We start from the raw sequence: 20,997 nt of genomic DNA, 5'->3' as shown, positions 1-20,997 counted from the left end.
ACAGGACCATAGCTCCACGAAAGAGAAACTATCAAGAAGAATATTGAGTCTTCTACCTCCCCCATTGATCCAAATAGTCCATTGGTTAGGCAACGCTTACGCAATAATATTACCCCTACCATAACAATGGATAAGCCCTGGATTATTGTTGCCTTTAGGCCTTTGGCTTTGAGTGGCCACCCTAATGCTCCTAATCCTTTTCCTGACAGGTATCATGAGTGGATACCTAGATTCAATGGCACTGATGCTATCGCTGCTGAAAAACATATATGCGATTTCTATTAGGTGGTGAGTGTTAGGCTTATAATGCAAGAAGATATTGTCATGATGTTGTTTTCCCTCTCACTTGATGGAAATGCTAGAGATTGGTATCTAAGCTTGAGAGATTCCTTGCAGTAACCAAGACTGATAAGGAAACTGTGAAGTGGTGAAATTTCTAAGTCCATCCGTTAGAAATTTAAATCTATATTCTTCTGGTTTATTTCTTCTACTTGTTAAATTCGAACAAGTTATTTAAAACATATAAATAACGAAATAAACACATACAATCTCAACATCTATAGATCATCCGCTGAAATAAAACAAACACACAAGTGACACCGTTCTATATGGACAAACGTCCCTGGAAAAACCCAATGTGGGAAAACCGGTGCAACAATTCTGAGGGTTTATTATTATGCAGTATTTCCTTGAGTACAACTGGGTGCCAAATTGACTCACTTGACAGAGAAAAACAACCGACAGTAATACCTCTCTATTTGGAAATAGGTATTCAGAAAACTTGTCCAACGAAACACTCTCCAGCAACTCTAAAGCACTGCGTCAGCCTCTTGCTGCTCTGTGTCAGCCCTTTGACGCACTGCGCAGCCTCTGGGACCCTCTGCGTCACTCCTGTTGCCTTCTGCGTGGATGACGCGACCCTCTGGCCTCTGCGCTGTCTTTGCTGGGCTCTGCGTGGCCTGCTCTAGCTACTGCTTCTCGCTCTCTGCCTCTGCACTGGTCTCTCGACACTATCTTTGCCTCTCTGTCCAGTGCTCACTGCCCCTCGCTGCTGATCACTGATTCGACTTTGCTTAGCAACCTCGCTCTAGCAAACCGAATGACTGATCACTCTGGTGTATTCTCCAACTGACCCTCAAGCGTCCTCTTATACTTTTCCTATTGGTCCTTCAAGGACCGAGATTAAATCTCTAATCAACGACTAAGATTAGATTTGGCTTGATCCATGACTTTTGGAACCTTCTAACCCAGTTTTATATTAATACCCATTAATATTTTATTTTTCGTAAGTTTAGACTTAGGAACTCCATTAAAAATATTAATTATTTTAATATCTTCCAAACCAGGTAGAATCTGTGCAAACCATTTCTGGGTCTTGGAGATCTCATGTGCTTTAGCCTCTCCACCAATTTTCATGGCTAGAGCACACACGATACTACCCCAAATCAACACTCCCTCTTAGCGAGGACTGTGCTTTAGTAATACTCCTCACTGAGCATCACTCTGATTATTTGGCACCGATATCTATGTTGATGCTAGGCCTCCCTGCCCAACATCTTCTGCACTGCTGCACCTTGTACTGTTGCCCATGGCCCTACCACTGCCACTGTTCGCTGTGCATCCGTGTTGCCGCTGGTCTTTTCTCCCAACACTGCATCTGCACTGCAACCCCCTCTCATCATGCTGCATCGTGCTACTGCTAACTGCTACTACATTGCAACTTAGTTCCTGAGAAGTAAGTAACTGATCCACCCAACCAGTGACATCCCTGTTAGGCTAGAAACACTCCTGATGTTAAAGCTCTCTCTGCCGCTAACAAGTGCATCCTCTACTGACCTTTGCGCTGCTACAACAACTCCTTGCATCTCGCACCGTTGCACACCTCTCTGTGCTATCTTGCACTGGTGCAACACTCTCCATGCCTCTCGCACTGTTGCAGCCTGCTAGCCTCGCGCAACCCAGGGACTCCTGCATTATAGCACTCTCTGCTGCTTCATCCCCATCCGTCTCTATCGACATCCGCCAGTCCTGCTACTCTCTCTTTGAGGCTCCTGTAGCAAGGATCTGATCCAAGAGTTTGGGTACCTCAAGGATCTTGCCCCTCATCCCCTATAGTCCTCCTGACTACAGCTCGATGTCTCCCTACCTCTTCTCTAGAGGTACATGAGCACTCATAGCACAATCGTCATCCTCTTCGACCTCCTTCTCCGCCTTCGTTGGCGTTGCCTTAGAATCATACGCCTCTCCCTTGTTCTTCTTCCTCGGACACTGGTTCGCATAATGACCCAGTTCTCCACAATGGAACCACTTGACGTTGGAGAGGTCCTTCTTCTTCCTCTTCTCTTGCTTTCCAATAGATGCCAGAGCTGCATCCTCTTCCTCTTCCTTCTTGATTCGGATTCCTTTGCTGCTACTTCTTGTCTTGCTCAACCGCCTGATCTCCTCTTGGCGAAGAGCTGGCCACAATTCTTCCCAATTTGGAAGATCCGCCCTGCCCAGTATGATCTGGACAAATGTCTCCTACTCCTTCGAGACTGCGTTAAGTGCGGTCCTCACCAACATCTCTTCATTCGGCATGGCCCCTATGGAAGTCAGTTGGTCCTAGATCTCCTTCAACAGACTGAGGAAGTGATTTATCTGCTCCCCCTTCTGCATCTGGTATGACCACAGCTGATTCTCAAGGAACATCTTCCTTTACACAGATGTATGTTGGTACAATTTCTTAAGGGTGTCCCACATTTCCTTTGTCATCTCCTTCTCGGCAATATGTTGGACCACATGATCCTTGACCCCATCAAGGATGATGCACTTCGCCCTAGCCATTGCCTCCTCGAACTTTTCATTTTCAACCGGGTCAACTAGGATTGCCATTGTTCTCAAGGCGAAGGCCTTGATGCAATGTTTATCTAGAATCGACAGGATCCTGGCCTTCCAGACCACAAAGTTGGACACCTCGTCCGATCTGTCTTGATCCCTCAGCCCATTCATGGCCATCTCTCTGCGCTTTTGTCAGCTCCTTCGAGTCTCTCTACTTCCCTCCAGACGTTCTGTGTTCGACTCCTGCTGAGTCTCTCTACTTCTTGCTTGGAAGTTCTCTGCTAGACTCCCTTTGATGTTGATTTCGGGTAGCATCAGATGTGCTCTAGCCACGAAAATTGGTGGAGAGGCTAAGGCACATGAGATCTCCAATACCCAGAAAGGGTTTGGGCAGATTCTAAACAGTTTGGGAGATATTAAAATAATTAATATTTTTAATGGAGTCCCTAAGTTTAAAATATTAATGCGAATTAATATAAAACTGTGTTAGAATGGTCCAAAAGTCATGGATCAAGCCATATCTAATCTTAGCTGTTGATTAGGGACTTAATCTCGTCCATTGGTTTGTCAACGAGAAAAGTATTTAAGTATAAGAGGAGGCTTGAGGGTCACTTGGAGAACACACCAAGAGATCAAGATTTCGACTTTCTGGGGCTAGGTTTGTTGAGAAAGTTGAGAGAGTGATCAGAGTTGCAGTTGAGGGGCAGTGAATACAGAAGCAGAGAGGCAGAGATAGCACCGGGAGGATTAGCGCAGTAGGCGAAGAGATGGACGCAGAAGCAACCAAGGGTTCATGAAGAGCCAGCCTGGGCTCACGCAGAAGCAGCCAGGAGCTGCACAATGCCTTAGAGGGCCAACGTGGATGACACAGAGGGCCAGAGGGTTGACGCAGGCCAAGTCAGAGTGACGCTGGGCTAACGCTGGGCTAGAGAGAGGCTGACGCTAGGGTTTTGTGGGGCAAATTGGAGCTGTGGATCTGCTAGATTGTTTATTTGATGTTTCAACTGGAATATCTGCTTCCGAGTAGAGAGGTGCTACTGCTGAGATTTTTCTCTGTTGGGTGAGCAAGATTTGGCACCCAGATTGTATTCTGAAACTGCTTAATAAATCAAACCCTCAGATAGCTACACCAGTTTTCTCGCATTGGGTTTTTCCGGGGAGGTTAGTCCAAAAACAATGGTGTCACTTGTGTGCTTGTTTCTTTTTCCTTCAGTTGATGATCTGTAATGTGTTGAGCATGTACTTGTATTTATTTCCAGTATTTGCATTGTAAATAACTTGTTAATTAACAGAACAAGTAGGTAGGGATAAATCAGTAAAGTGCATGAAGGGTTTCTAACGTATCAGACTTAGAAATTCCAATATGGTATCGGAGCGTGGTTGCAGATCATAGGAGAACTGAAGAGATCAGCGGAACAGAGCAGCAACAGCAAAAAACAGCTATCCCGAGTGACAGAAGCTATTCCTAGCAGAGTAGTAGCAAGGAAGGGGTGACGCAGTGCTTGCATCATCAAGATTGAGCCAGGAAGAGGCAGCGCAGAGGCAGGCTCACGCAGAGACCAGGAGGGCTGACACAGTTGGCTGAGGAGGCTGATTTGCCGGTGTCGGGATTGCGCAGAGCCTAGGAGCTCTAACCTTCAGTTTGCTGGGGTTTACAACGCTGTGGGTAAATTGCAGAGTGGAGCTGGTGGGGTACTATAGTCAAAACAATACCTAACAGGGCAAGGCCAAGGTAGAGGGAGTTGCTGCCGAGGTGGATTTCTAGCCAAGGAATCCAGATTAGTGTTGCAGTTGCACAAAGGCTTGGAGAGGGGCATCTTGACATTGGCAGAAGGGTTTCCAGGAGGGAAATCGAAGTCCAGAGGAGTCATACCGAGAACTTCTAGGAGGGAAGTAAAGGAGTAGCGAAATGGCACTACACGAAGTAAGAGACCAGGACAGACTGGACAGAGCCTCAAACTTCGTAGTCTAGAAGGCCAGAATCTTATCCGTACTAGACAGGAATCGTGTCAAGCACTTCATCTTAAGGACGATAACTATCCTAGTTGTTCCGGCTAATAACAACAGGTACGATGATGCAATGGCGAGGGCTAAGAGTGTCATCCTTGATGGGGTCAAGGATCATATAATACCACATATTGCTGAGAAGAACACGACACACGAGATGTGGGAGGCCCTGACCAGGTTGTATCAAAATACTTCTGCGCAGAGGAAGATGCTACTATAAAATCAGCGGCGATCATACCAGATGCAGAAGGGAGAATAGATCAACCCATTCCTCGGTCGATTGAAGGAGATCCGGGATCAGCTGACTTCCATAGGGGCAACGCCGGATCCAAAAGTGATGGTGAGAACAACCCTGAACGCAGTCTCAGAAGACTGGGAGGTGTTTGTCCAGAGCATTCTGGACAGGACCACCCTTTCAGATTGAGAGGAAATGTGGGTTGCTCTTCGCCAAGAAGAGATCAGAAGGCTGAGCAAGGCGGGAAGCAACGACAAGGGGATCAGAGTCAAAAAGGAGGAGGAGGAGGAAGCTGTCCTAGCATCTGAGGGAAAGTAGGAAAAATGGAAGAAGGACCTCTCCAAGGTCAAATGCTTCCACTGTGGGGAGCTGGGTTATTATGCGACCCAGTGTCCAAGGAAGAAGAGTAAGGGAGAGGGCTCCGAGACTAAGGCAATGCCAGCAAGGGCAGAGAAGGAAGTGGAGACAGACGATGACTGTGCCATGAGTGCTCATGTGCCACTTCAGAATAAGTGGGGAGACATTGAGCTGTAGTCAGGAGAACTACAAGCGATGAGGGGCAGGATCCTCGAGGTACCCAACCTTTTGGATTAGACCTTGCTACGAGAGCCTCGAAGAGGAGTAACAGTATTGGTGATGTCAGTAGAGATGGATGTTGATGGAGCGACAAAGGGAGCTACAATGCAGGATTCCTAGGACAACGCGAGGCTAGCAAGCTGCAACAGTGAGAGAAGCACGAGAGTGTTACATTAGTGCAGGATGACATAGAGAGGTGTGCAACGGTGCGAGATGCACAGAGTTGTTATAGCAGCGTAGAGGTCAGAGAAGGAGCACTTGTCAGTGAGGGAGCTTCAACATTGAGGGTGTCTCTAGCCTAACATAGATGTCAGAGTTGGGAGATCAGTTACTTACTTCTCAGTAGTTGAGTTGCAGTGCAGCAGTTCGCAGTGGTAGTGATATGGGTAGCACGATGCAACATGATGAGAGGGGTTGCAGTGCAGATGCAGTAATGGCAGTGGTAGGGCCATGGGCAGCAGCACGGATGCAGAGGGAGTTGCAGTACGGATGCAGCAGTGGCAGTGGCAGGGCCATGGGTAGCAGTACAAGATGCAACAATGCAGAGGATGTTGGGCAGCAGGCCTAGCATCAGCATAGGGACCGATGCCGGATGATCAGAGTGATGCTTAGTGAGGAGTATTACTAGAGCACAGTCCTCACTAAGAGGGAGTGTTGATTTGGGGTAGCATCGGATGTGCTCCAGCCACAAAAATTGGTGGAGAGGCTAAGGTGGGTGAGCCGGATTTGGCACCTAGATTGTATTCTGAAATTGCTTAATAAATCAAACCCTCAGATAGCTGCACCGGTTTTCCCGCATTGGGTTTTTCCAGGGACATTAGTCCAAATACAGTGGTGTCACTTGTGTTCTTGTTTATATTTCCTTCAGTTGATGATCTGTAGTGTGTTGAGCATGTACTTGTATTTATTTCCAGTATTTACATGGTAAATAACTTGTTAATTAACAAAACAAGTAGGTAGGAATAAATCAGTAAAGTGCATGGAGGGTTTCTAACGTGTTAGACTTAGAAATTCCAACATCTGAGTCACGATTTGCCTTTTGGAAATCCTCCTGCCAATCGTCAAGTTGCACCTCTCTGATTTTCTGTGCACCTGCAACACTGATCTGGATTCCTTGGCTAGAAATCTGCCTCGGTAGCAACTCTCTCTACCTTGGTTTTGCCTGATTAGGTATTGTTCTGCCCACAACAATGTTGATAATATCGGCGATATTCGAAAATATCGCGATATTTTCAGCGGAACGATATATTTTCGAGAAAATATCGCGATATTTTCAAAATATCGGCAAAATATCGTGATATTTTGAAAATATCCGCTATGTTTAAAAATTTGAAAAAATTTGATTTTTTATGCTTGCTAATATTTGTCGATATTATGTCGATATTGTCGATAAGATGTTTTTTGGACCCTCGTTGATATATTGCCGATACCGATATTATCAACACTGGCCTACAGTACCCCACCAGCTTCGCTCTTGCAAACTGCCCACAACTTCCTATTCCCCAGCAACCGAAGGACTGAGCCTCTAGGCTATGCGCAATCCTAGCACTGGCAAAGCAACTCCCTCAGCCAACTGTGTCAACCCTCCTGGTCTCTGCGTGGCTTTGTGTGAGCCTCTTTCTGCCCTCGTCAGCCTTTGCGCTGGCCTCTCTCTGGCCCAGAATGATGACGCAGTCCCTCTGCGTCAGCCCTTCTTTTTTCGCTCTCTGCAAGGATCAACTTTTGTCACTTGGGACAGCTGATTCTGCTGCAAATGCTCTACTTAGCTGATGCCTTATCTCTCCTGTGATCTGCAGACTGCAACCTTGCTCTGATCCCATGTTGAAATTTCTAAGTCTATCTGTTAGAAATTTAATCTCTATTCTTCTCGTTTATTTCTTCTACTTGTTAAACTCGAACAAGTTATTTAAAACATATAAATAACGAAATAAACACAATACAATCTCAACATCTACAGATCATCAGCTGAAAGAAAACAAACACACAAGTGACACTGTTATTTTTGGACAAACATCCTTGGAAAAACCCAATGTGGGAAAATCGGTGTAGCAATTATGTGGGTTTATTATTATGCAGTATTTCCTTGAGTACAATTGGGTGCCAAATTGGCTCACCCGACAGAGAAAAACAACTAGCAGTAATACCTCTCTATTCAGAAACAGGTATTCAGAAAACCCGTCCCATGAAACCCTCTATAGCAACTATGAAGCATTGCGATAGCTTCCTGCTGCTCTGTGTCAGCCTTAGAACCCTTTGTGTCAGCCCTTTGGGGCACTACGTAGCCTCTGGGACCCTTTGCGTCACTCCTGCTGCCTTCTGTGTGGATGACACAAGCCCTCTAGCATCTGCGCTGTCTCTGCTAGGATCTGCGTGCCCTACTCTGGCTGCTGCTTCTCACTCTTTGCTTCTGCACTATCTCTGCCTCTCTATCCAGTACTCATTGCCTCTTGCTGCTAATCATTGATTTGACTTTGCTTAGCAAGCCCGCTCTAGCAAATCAAATGATTGGTCACTCTGGTGTATTCTCCAACTGACCCTCAAGCTTCCTTTTATACTTTTCCTGTCGGTCCTTCAACGACCAAGATTAAATCTCTAATCAACGGCTAAGATTAGATTTGGCTTGATCCATGACTTTTGGAACCTTCTAACCCAGTTTTATATTAATACCCAGTTTTTCTAAGTTTAGACTTAGGAACTCCATTAAAAATATTAACTATTTTAATATCTTCCAAACCGGGTACAATTTGTCCAAACCATTTCTGGGTCTTGGAGATCTCATGTGCTTTAGCCTCTCCACCGATTTTCATGGCTAGAGCACATGTGATGCTACCCCAAATCAACATGAAGGAAGTCACTCGAGGGTTTGATAATCTCCTTAGAGAGGTCCCTGATAGATTTAAACCCCATTGATGTTGCCATTCTTGATAGATATGTTAGATTGCTCCATGGACATTTGACATATGCCCTTAGAGATCAGAACCCTAATAATTTGGTAGAGGTCAGGAAGATTGCTGCCGAGATTGAGCAAAATTTGAATGCTGCAAGAATTGATCTATTTAATTATCCTAGGGTCAAGATTGAACCTAAGTCAAAATCTAGCTCTCAAGTTGAAACCATTATGCAAGCCTTTGCTAAAGAATTTGACAAATTCACTAACAAAATCATTCAAGGTTAAATGACTCTTATGAATCAGATGTCCATGATAGAGAGGGAGAGGGGATCTAGGTCCAATTTTCCTCATAAAAACCAATTTAATAATGAGAAGTCCTTCACTAGAAGGACCACTAAAGGAGACCATGCCACTCAACAAAGTGTTCCCAACACTCTTTCCCCTACTAACTTGGTGATACAAGAAGAGTCCCCTTGGTATCAAATCTTCAGATGGGCTGCACTCTTAGGAAGATGGTCCTTATAGTCAAGAAGAGGAGGAGGAGAATCTTGAGCACTTGAATATAGTTGATGATAGTGCCCCCCTTCAGTGTCTTGCTTGGGGATACCTACATCCAGCTGAAGCCTAGCCAAATCCCAAATACCATCGATAGTAATGACACCGAACTTGTGCTAGTTGTTGAAGGTGGTGGAAGGTTTAAGGGTTTTCATTTTTCTAGAAGTAATAATGATCAAGCCCAAGCAAGTTTTGGTTCTGGAAATCCATCTCAGAGAAGGACAATTCCCAAGCGGAACCTCAAGGTAAACGTAAGCCAAAACCCAAGAATAATGATATTACACTTGATGTTGACATGAGTAATGTTATGGCCAAGTTGAATGTGCAGGATGCCCTTATAGAGATTGCTAAGCTTCCTCCTCAAAGGAAGCAAATTAAGAAAGCTTTAGGTTTTGATGATGAGCTTGGTGACCCTATTGTTATTTTACAAAATATGTGCTTTGACAAGAAAAATGTAAGTCTCATTTTATTATCATCAACATTCATTTATCATACTTCTCTCTCTTTGGAAGTGCACAATAGCTCTTTGTCTCTTCTACTGGGGCGCACTGTGGTTTCTATGATGTGAAATGCTCTTGGGGGTGGACCTTTTGCTTGAATTTGGTTTCATGGGATTGATTGAAGAGCTTCTCGTGGAAATATTGCATGTTATATTTTGTGAATTAGGGTTTCTACACATGCCATGTTTAAAATTGCTGAATTTATATAGAATTCTTGATCCTCTATGCCATGAAAATTGTTTTCCTTGAATCGTTTAAGAGAATTCAAAGCTTTGCAACTCTTAAATTTAAATTCTCCCTGTTGTCGCACAGATTGTCTGGGCAGCACGACAATGCTCAGACCTGGGTGCTGTCACCCTGATCCCCGATCCCTCCGTTTAAGCCGCCTCCTGAGGCTAAGGGGGGTAGACCCTATAGGATAAAGGAAGACCAACTGTGGACCAGTTGGGTTGGGAGACACTGCAAGGGCAATCTAGCACCTGATTGATTTTAAAAATTAATGTACCAGGGCCTTATGGAGTTAATGATTAAATGATTATTTATTAAATGTTGCAGAAATATGAACCTTGTAAAACAATCATTTATCATCAAATAACCCAAGCAAAGATTAATTTTATCAAATGCGAGAAAATCGATAAATGCACAATGCCTTAACAATATTCCAGCAATTAAATTTCTAAAGATCAAAACGTTTTAGTGACCATAAAATTTAAATGCTGACCAACTAATCTTCAGAAGTAAAAATTTAAGCACATTTAGCTATGTCAAATACCATGAAAAACTTTTCTTTCAAACTTTTTTAATTTTTTAAATATTTTATTTTTTAATGATTTTTCATTTTGTGATCAAAATCATGAAATACAAACTAAATTCTAAAAAAAACCTTTTCATGAATTTTTTATAGTTCTAAATTCAAAATTTAAATAAAACAAAACTAAAATTAAACTACAGCTAAAGACTATAAGCTAAATAAAAATTAAAACCTGATCTAAACTAAAGTCTAATCTAAAATCTAAAAAAGAACTTTTAGATGCTTTTTTTATATTTTTATATTTTTTATTATGATATAAAGTTCTAAACTTAAAATCAACATAGAACAAAACTAAAATTAAAATTTAATCTAAACTAAAACTTAAGATACCTAAAGCTAAAACCTAACCATATTACATAAATACAAATGAAGAAAATAAAACAACGAATTTTGCTTTTTTGAGATTTTTTAATTTTTATGATTTATCAACATCAAAATAAGACAAAAGAAAAACTAAAATATAACTAATACTAAAACTAAAGCCTAAGTAAATAAAATTTAAATCTAAAATCTAAAACCCTAAAAAACTAAGTTAAATGAAACTAAAGCTTAATTAAAAAAAAAACCATGTAACAAAAGAAAAATTTACACTCTAATCCTAACATAAAAAAGGAAAATCGTATTTTTTTTTTTGCAATTGCAGGTTTGTGGCGGGGTGCTCGATGCAGGCAGAGAGAGGGATGAGTATGCAGCGAGGAAGGAGTTGAAGGGAGGCGACGTAGAGGAAGCGAGTTTTCAACGTGTTTTGTAGATGGACGGAGAGGGGTAGGAATGTTTGACGGCCAGGAGCGTGGAAAAGTCACAGGTATAATAGTGTAAGGAGCTTGGATGACTGCAAGCAGAGGTTTGATACAGATTGGAGGGCGTTCGACGGTGGAAAATGCAGGAGCAAAAGCTGGACAGAGGAAATCGGACAACGCAGGTCAAATGGTAGCAGAGGGGCTGATGGATTTGGGTTTCTTTGCGCAGATAAACAATGTGGAATGCATGAAAAATGGAAGAAACATGCATGCAATGCGTCTAATTGAAGTATTGAAGGCAACGTGGACGGTGTGCGTGGAAGCTGGAATGGCCAGCGTAATCAGAGAAAATGGATTCAGGCAAAGGAGTGGTAGCTGCTGCGTGGGCAACGTAAGGCAATCATCGTGAATTTGGAGAAGTGTAGGTTGATGTGGAGGAAGCAGCACGATGAGGGAGAAAGATGCAGCACTAGAGAGGGTTGAGGTTTTCTGGCAACATAGAGAATGGCCAGCTCGACGGTAGATGTTGGAATGGCACACAGGGAAGAACTGTGGCCCCAAAAAAATTTCAAAATTTTTTCTGCAGCAATAAAACCCCAGGGAACATTGAAAAATGAAAACGTAGGTAATAGACCTGTAATCCAGAAACTTGATTGAGATTTTAAATCCTTCCTGCTTCAGATTAACTGATGGAAAACTCTGAAAATTTTTCAAAATCTGTACCTACAACCTGCAATGGAAAAAACAGAACACCCAGAAGTAAAATGTGCAATAACCAAAGTTAAAAACCCTAAAACCAGCTAAATAATTACAATAATTACAAATAAAAGGCTCTAAATAGCCAGATTTGCCATTATGCCACAAAAATATTTTCAGAATTTTAAACTTAATGTGAGGTGCTTCAGAAAGCCCTTCATGCATCTGCAACAAAAATTCTAAAGATAAGCCCGGGATTAAAACTAGCTGGGCTCTTTCAGAAAATGCAATCTGGGAGTTGGCTGGTTCAGCCGAGAACTTCCCCTAATGCCCGGTAAACTTAAAATTAACGATATCCTGCACAGCTTAAATCAACCATTAACATAGAGGGAGAAAACAACAATGAAATTAAGATCAAATGGAGATACCTGCCATTATATTTCAGAAATTAAACTATCATTCAAACCCTAGAGATTAGACAAGATACCTGTGCCTAAATCAATCTTCATTAAGCTATCATCAATGGCTAAAAATAAAATTATGCAGAAAAATAAAACATCTTACAACATTTCGAGAAGAGTAACACCAACAAGATTTTCAACCCCAAAGTCTTTCTTTATTGCACAAAAAATGACTACAAGGGAACTTTCTTTAGCGCACAACTCTAAGATCGAATGATCTCAAATGACCTCTAACACCCTATTTAAAGAAAAATTCCCAACGACTAGTTCAAGTGATCCATGTCAAACTAATCTCGATTGTTGATGAGGATCAAAATCCCTTTTAATCTCATCCGCCGAAATTTTAAATGCATTTTAATAAATTAAAAAATTAAAACATTGCATTTATTTTCTCAAGACTTTGACTTATTATTATTTTATTTTATTTTTCAAAATTTTTTATTTATTTTTTAATTATTTTATTATTTTAATTTTATTACTTTTACTTTTTATTATTTTTATTTTTTATTTTTGGATCCTCGAACCTAGCCTTTGGAAAAATCACCTAGGACCTAAGACTTAGGACTTATGAGGGGATTAAAACATTTTCTAACCCTAAGACACTTTACATCATGACTTTTACAATTTTACATCTCAAGGGGGAAAACCCATTTGACATAGACCCTCATAGACCTCCTAGTCTTGCGGCATAACTATAATCTAGCAAATCAAGCAATTTGTAATAACCTAACCAAATAATTAGAATTATCTCCAAATTACTTTTACATAAACTTGACCTAGCACACTAGGATTCCCCTAAGATTCTAATGACAAAATCCATTCCGGCTTTGGGGTTAGGCCGAAGGAAAACTCTACCGATCGTGGATCGATGAGACAAAAAACCTTTCAGAACGTAGATTATCACTAGAAAATTAGGTTTGCCTAGGCAATTTACATACATGACTCAGATCTGCTAAGATTATTTACAATTTACACATGCAAACTGGGTTTACAACGTAACATGATTGGGCTGATGATGACAGTCGAATGGCACGGACATGTCGATCAAGCACTATCCCCTTTGCGAAAAAAGGGGGTGTGCTGCTATGGGTAGTTGACACGTAGTGGTCAACATTCCCTATTAATGAATCCTCGAAGGTTTATAAGTAGTCTTTAGCCCTCTCACGCTCTTCAACAAGGTCATCCTCATTGAATTTGCCCTAGATGATTGCATTGCCCATTTAGATCAAGGCAATAGTCTAGGTGGTGGTGATCAACCTTCTAATTTTACTAATTTCTGTCCTTTTATCTATTAATTCTAGATATCTATGGTTAGGTTTTCTTTGAAATATTGATAAGAAGTAATTTTATTTATTTTCCTTTAAGTAGTAATTGCATTAAAAAATTGTCAGAAAGCAAAATCTAGCGTTTATTGCATGTTAAAACCCTATTTCTAGGGTTGACATCATCATTATAATTTTTGTTTATGCATGTTTCAACCATAAAACTCCATTGGAAACCCTAAACTCTGTATATCTAATCGATTGATAACTCAGTACTTTATTGATTTCTCTTTTTTAAGACTATTTTTTTGGGCTGCTATATGACATTGCATTCCCTATTATTGAAAATATGCAAAACCATAACTGATAACAGCCCTATAATTTGTTTAAGTGGTCTAAGGATGTAGTGCTTATTCTTTGGTAAATATTATCTTATCCCTCTAGGCTTTGTTAGTACCCTATTCCAATCATTAGATCTTGTCAATCACCTTGAATCATTTTTGTTGAATATCCTTTAGGTGATCTTTATGAGGAATCATCCCTTGTGGTTTAAATACCACTAAATGGCTGGAGAAAGGCTGTTGGAGTGACAATGGTATAAAATCTCTTGTTGCCACGAGGTTTGGACCTGCCTAGTGAGGCTTTGCACCAGGCCTGCTAGATTATGCGGTAACAGTCCCTAAACTGTTTGGGACTTCATCCAGGACTTGGGGGCTTGCTGGCCATCCCGAAGACATTCTAGAAAGATTTCATGGGTGTTCTAGGCAGAATTTAGGGATATTCCGGGTATATATCTTCAGTTTTGACAATCATGGACATTAATCATTATACAATATGGTCAATTTCCTTCCATTATTTTTGTATTGCATTGAACCTAAATGCATTGTACAAGTTGCAGCGCGAAACATGGGTTTTGTATGATGGGTTTCCATTTGATTTTTTGGTGATTTAAATATGGTATTTTCAACAACAATATTACAACAAGCAAAACCTACATGCCAATGAAATAGGAAATCCAACATTTCAAAGGACTGATCCTTGTGGTTATTTCTCTTATTCTTCTCGTTTTTCAGATCATCTTATTGCTCTTATTCTTCTTATTTTTTGGAAAATCTCAGCTTTTTCATATTGTACATGGTTTTCTAGGTGTCATTCGACCCAAAATGCATAGATTCGACCCTCGATGATATAAAATATATGGCATCTTTGGAGACTTGTTCCAAAATTAAAAAAACTGCTCAAAATATACAGACAGTGGAATAGAGTTAACAATAAAATTGGGGGTTTACAGATTGAAGCTCTTGTCCCCTGATTTTTCACTTCTTCCATAATTGTCTCTGATAGTGGTGTCACAAATTTTATTTCGTATTAGAGATTGAAAAAGTTTATGTTTAATATTTACTTTGTTGGTGGCCCCTTCAGTTTACATTGACAGTAAGTTGTAGTCTTATTTTCAAAGCGAAATAATCATAAGAATCATTTAAACTTTTCTAGTAAAAATTGCTGGTATTAATGGCTTTCTATTTTAATGTCACGAGCTATGCTGGTCTAATGTTGGGTTCTAAATGTGTGTTTATTGTTTCCTTTCATTTCTGACCTAGGTTGTTCCTTTTCATTTTATTTGCCTGTTTTTATCTGTTCGATTATTGAATCATCTGCCTGGCTTCCTTGCTGCAGTGTAGTTTATCATTTAGATACATGGTGGAACCAATCTATATCATTTTATAGTTTGAGGAATTGCTTGATGACATAATTACTGCATCTGCATATGATCAGTTTGACTTTCATTGTATTGACATAATGGAAACATCTTGGTTTTATTTTAGGCGGCAGAGCAAGAGAGATCAATTTTTGTATCGTCCCTGTTACCTTTGCTAACAAAATATGACTTCCAACCGCTTGTTACTGATGCTCATTCAATCGTCAGTAATGTGAAGGTGAGTCTGCTTCTATATTTTGTATAATTTAGTACAAGTATAGTGGGAATTCTCTTTAGTCATTTATTGAGATTATTTCAATGGCATGATTATTTAGATATTAATGTGTAGGTTTAGTGTGAAAAAGATAAACAAACTCTTTTCATTAAATTAAGATCTAATGTCTTTTGTAGATGATCGCTTGAAGATCTCAAAATTAATCTTTATTTATTCTTCTCGCAGTTCAGCTTTGTTTGAATCTATAAGCAGTGTGGAAAAAGTCGTGATTAAATCAGCATAGTCTGATTTTTTGGACTAGCCGATATAATCGGCTGACCTTTTGGCGATTTTTTCCCAGTTGAAAAAGTCGGGATTAAATCGGGAGTTTTTCCAAAAAATCGTGAGGTAGTTTCTTTAATGACTTTTTATTTTTTTTTGGGAAAAATCATGAGTTTTTCCAAAAAACCCTAAGTGAGGTAGTTTTTTTAACGACTTTTTAATTTAAAAAATGAATATTTTTGTATTTTTTTTAATTTTGCCGACTTTTTCAAAAGCCTCCCGACTTTAACGACTTTTTCAATTTTTGGACCCTTGCCGATTTAATCCCGACTTCGACTTTTTCCACATTGTCGATAAGTCTAGTATTGTAATGGCTTTATTTTCTTAATAGATTACTTGTATATTAGAAAATTTCATTTACAAAACGTTAAAATCTAGTTGTGAAGGACGTGCCAATACTATCAGTAACTGGCATGAATTTTATGCATTTTTTCCAGTCATTTATGTGGAAATTTCTGCATTCAAAGAGTTTACTGTAAAACATAAATTTCACCTCTTCGAGTAAAGGTTTCCCAAATCTTAACCTCGTCGGCAGTAGGGCTGCTATGAAATATAAAACAAAAACAGCAGCCAAAGATCATAATATTTTAATACTCAATAACCCAATTTCAACAACAATGCAGCAAAAACTGTAGAAACAAATAAGATCATAAAGAGACAACCATGCACAATAGAGACAACAAATTTTCTCTGGGAAACTCAAACTTGGGAGAAAACCCAAGAACTCTTCTTCTAGGAGAAATTCTTCCTCAGCAAGGTTTACAATAGAATGTCTAGAAATCTGTGCAAAAAAAAATCCAAAATTTTGGCCATTTCATCATTTTTTTGCTTCGACGAGTGTCACATCATATATATATATATATATACAAGTCGAATGGTTGTATGTACCCCAAGGGAAACACCCTTTCATGGTGGGGCCGACTTGCCCCTTTTGAGCCTACATGAAACCCAAAGAATAAAATTTATTTTGTTTTAATTTCCATTATTTTTCTAGGCCGATTTAGGAGGCCTCTTGGTATGCGGGAATACCTCCCAATGCTACACAAAAAATCAACATTCCCTCTTAGCTAGGGAGGTATTCTCTTTGGCCGCAACAAATTTTCCTATAGTTGAAATTTCTTCTTAAGAAGATTTTATGAGCTTGTTGTGTTGATGCATGTCTATAGATAACTCCATCTTGGAGTGGGCAATGTAACTCCTCATATGCATGTTAGTATTCAGGGATTTTGGCCAAAGTCCTTTATGGCTCTTTAGGCAAATGTAAAAATCTCTTGTGGTCATGACCTAGCCAAGTCCTGACATTGAAGTTCTTCTAGCTTCTGAGGAGAGAATTTTCCTTTGGACCATTCACCTTTATGGTCAATGTCCTCTATGACCAAGCCAAGTCCTTCTGGCAGCCAAGTACTTCTGGATGCAAAGGTGAATTACATCTATCTCCTTTGGTCGACATAGCCAAGTCCTTCTGGCTTTAAGGAGAAGATTTATCCAATCCTCTAATTTCCTTGGGACATTCAACTTTGGTCGACTTAGCCAAGTCTGTGAAAATTTCAAAACTGAAACCCTATTGCAACAACTGGAATTAATTCTTCTAATTGTTAATTAATTTAACAATTGATTTGCTACGACAAATACCAAATTAATCACACTGCAACCTTCACAAATAAAACTGTGGAAGTAAATAGTTCTAGAAATTGAGAAAATACTAGTGCACAGTAAAAATGACACCGTTATTTTTGGACAAAAGTCCCTGGAAAAAACTCAACTTGGGAAAACTGGTGCAGCAACTGAGGGTTTTTATTATTATGCAGCAATGAAATTCTGAGTACAATATATGGATGCCCAACTGGCAATCGAAACAGCAAGAAAATATGGCCAAAATTATTTAAGGGAATTTCCCTTCTTCCACAAGCAACCCCGATGCAACTTCCCTTCAGAAAATTCGTCCTCTTGGACCCTCTGCGCAGTGCTTGTGCAGACCCTTGGATGTCTAAGACTGGAACTACCTCCGATGAAGTCATTCTGCCTATCTCTGCTGAGAAAATTGATTCTCCGGCCCTCTGAAAGACTTTCCTAGCCTCTGGAAACTGAATCAATTTTTCCTCTAGCCAAATCGAATTGCTTTTCTGAAGCAACTGTGCAGTCTTTTGCGCTGCCTCACTAGGAATAACTCGGCCTCCTTGCTGCTACATCTCTGGATCTGGAAAATTTCCTCCGAATCACTGCCTCTGCTTGCTCACTGAAGCTCGAACTCTCCGGCAACTGACTACTGCTACTTTGAAAAATCAAATTCTCCAAGTGACTCTAGTGTATTCTCCATCACCACATCGATCCCTTCTTATATCTTCCTGTTGGGACTCCAACGACCAAGATTAAATCTTAATCGATGGCTCAGACATCTCTGGATCGATCAGTGTGAGTTTCTAGAGAATTCTCACTTTGACTTAATTAATTCTGATTAATTAATCAGTTTTCCTAAGTTTAGACTTAGGAAACATTAAAAACTTTATTAATAATCTAATTAAGTCATTTCTAGGTGGAATTTCCAGAAACGATTTCTGAGTTTGGAGATCTCATGTATTCTAGCCTCTCAACCAAATTTCGTGGGTAGTACACATACGATGCTACAAAAACTAACACAATCTCTTAGCGAGGATTGTGTTCTCTCTAGTGCTGCACATCTTGCCACAACACCCTGTCTCTATATCACCTCCTGATACGTTGCTGATGTTTGGCTGTTGTTGCCTACCAACTACTCTGCAACTCTGGTGCTACATTTGTGCTACTATTGACACCACTATACTGCTGCCCACTCTGCATTTGCACTGCAACTCCCTCTCATCTGTTGTTGATGCGACTGTAACTACTGCAATTGAGAAGCATTCAAAATATCGAATCAACTGTGTTTAGTATGATGCATCTCTCTTCAGAGTCTCTGACTGCTACTAGCATCTAATACTGTCACTGAAGAATCTGCGTTGCTGCTAGCTCTGCACTGAGCCACTTGCTCTGATGTTAACACTGCATTGCGATCCTCAACATCTAACTGCAACTAATCTGCAACTGTCACTCTGGTATTGACTGCATCAACTGCCACTAATCCATCCTGCTACTGAATACTGTGGGCCCCCGTAGCCAGGTAATGATCCATGAGGTGGATTTCGTAAGGACATTGCCTAATCTCTGTAGCCCTCTAGGGTTGCAACTCCAAGTCACCCCACCTCACTCCTAGAGGTATGGTTGCCGTCATCGTGAAGTCTTCCTCCAATCTGGAGGACAACCTATCTATCTCAGCATGTGATGTCGCTTGGTCCAACTTCTCCTGCTTGTCCTTCTTTCTGAGAGGACATTGAGTATTGTAGTGGCCAAACTCGCCACACCTGAAGCACTTGACCTTAGATAGGTCCTTCTTCTTCCTCTACTCCCCTTGCCCTTGACTAGGACCCTTTGATGCGAGGGCCACATTCTCCTCCTCCTTCACACCCTTCGATTCGCTGCTACTGTTGCCACTGATGGAGCTCTTTAGAAGAGCTCGCCTCAACTCCTCTTGCTATAAGTCATCCCACATTCTGTCCCATTCTGGTAGTGTGTCTCTGCCCAATATAATTTGGACAAATATTTTCCAATCCTCAAAGACACTGTTTGGTGCCAACCTCACTAGCTATGATGGTTGAGGCGCTGCCCCAACAACTGCAAGTTGGTCTCGAACCTCCTGAATCCTGGTGAGAAAGGGATCTAGGCCTCCCCCCCTCTGCATCTTGATGCATCTCAACTTTTCTTCCAAGAACATCTTCCTCTGCTTGAAAGTACTCTGATATAGTGTGGAGAGAGCTACCCACATTTCCCTTGCAGTATTCTTGCCAGAAATATGTGAGACTATGTGATCTGGGACTCCATCCAAAATTATCCTCTTCGCCCGCGCCATCTTCTTCTTGTATTCCTTCAGTTGATCTGCATCCTGGGGAATTGCCACCACATTATCGATGTAGGCTTTCAGGCCATATTCATCTAGAAGGAAGGACATTCTAGCCTTCTAGATGACATAGTTGGAAGCTCCATCCAACCTATCCTAGTGTCTAAGCCCTGCTGTGGCCATCTCTGATCAAGTCGAAAACTAGCTCTTTCCCTGTGCTTTGCTGCTGGTTCTGCTATACGCACTCCTTTCTGGTGTGAGAGAATATGCACTCAACTACTACCAATTTGTTGCTAGAAAAATCAAACTTTCGAGACTAGAAGTTCCTTGAGAGAAATTTTCCCTCTTTTGTGTGTTGATGTTCTTTTCTCTTCCACCCGACTCTGGTTCTGCTACTGCAAAAACCTCTGCGTCCAACTAGGAATCTGCTCAACGAAAATCTGAGCTGCTGCTGCTCCCTCTGCCTGCTAGAATATGTCAATCTAGAAACTCAAATTTTTCTCCCTCTGTTGTAGATCTAACCCGGAATATTATAGATCTGATATGAAAATATGAGATAATGCAAATAAACCCAGAAATAATATGAAATGATTCTTTATTGATCAAATCCTTAAGGTAGGGCAACACCATACATTCACTCCTTAAGGAAGGAGAACACTCCACAAGTCATATGTCTGTTCATACAATAATCCTTCACAATCCTTCCATGTGGAGTCTCTAGCCTCTATATAGGCCTCATACATACAATACCATGGGTCATTACCATGGTTCCCTCATACCATCAACTAATACCATGGGCCCATTACATTATTATTAACTACTTGTGGTCCCTTACATGATATGGGTTAACCACCTTATTTATTACTATGGCCCCTCCCATTATTACATTATTACCTTGGGTACCTCCCTTGGTACCCCATATTACCCCCCTTTGGTATATAACACTCCACCCCCCTTAGCATGTTTTGTCCCCGAAACATGGGAAGAACACAAATAATAAGATCTACTCAAAAGAGTAGTCCACCGGTACCAGGCACGTGCATCTAGCCATCCAAGAGAAAGGTGAACCCTCAATCTCGCTGGTGCCTCGCTGGCTTGAGATGGAAGTTGACCATGGCAGCTCTTCTGTGTTGATGTGTAGTAGGTGGATCTTCGCTCCTCGCTAGCCGTCATACGGGGGTTGTTGTCCTTGTGGCTAATTGGTTGCCATCTTATTGGTTGTTTTCTTGCGGGGTGATGTGGGTGATGATATGTTGAAGTTTTAACCCACGGTGTCTTTTTC

General features: G+C 40.8%; 1 protein-coding gene across 8 annotated transcripts in view; it reads left to right on the top strand.

The window, feature by feature from the left end:
- LOC149182086 (uncharacterized) overlaps nt 1-20,997 on the top strand; it is a 511,265-nt gene that overhangs the window by 126,739 nt on the left and 363,529 nt on the right. For all 8 annotated transcript variants that reach the window (XR_016257052.1, XR_016257051.1, XM_089416746.1 and 5 more), the window contains exon 8: nt 15,377-15,487. Coding sequence is in view for 6 of the 8 variants with exons in the window: in XM_089416746.1 (XP_089272872.1) it covers nt 15,377-15,487 (111 nt within the window). In the remaining 2 variants the exon portion in view is untranslated. The remainder of the gene's footprint in view (nt 1-15,376; nt 15,488-20,997) is intronic.

Source organism: Pinus tabuliformis, chromosome 3_2 (genome assembly GCF_031772625.1).
Source record: "Pinus tabuliformis cultivar Carrire ecotype Pingquan chromosome 3_2, CPIR1, whole genome shotgun sequence".
Classification (NCBI taxonomy): domain Eukaryota; kingdom Viridiplantae; phylum Streptophyta; class Pinopsida; order Pinales; family Pinaceae; genus Pinus; species Pinus tabuliformis.
The sequence above is the reverse complement of the archived record's forward strand: the minus strand, read 5'-3'. Positions and strand labels throughout refer to the sequence as shown.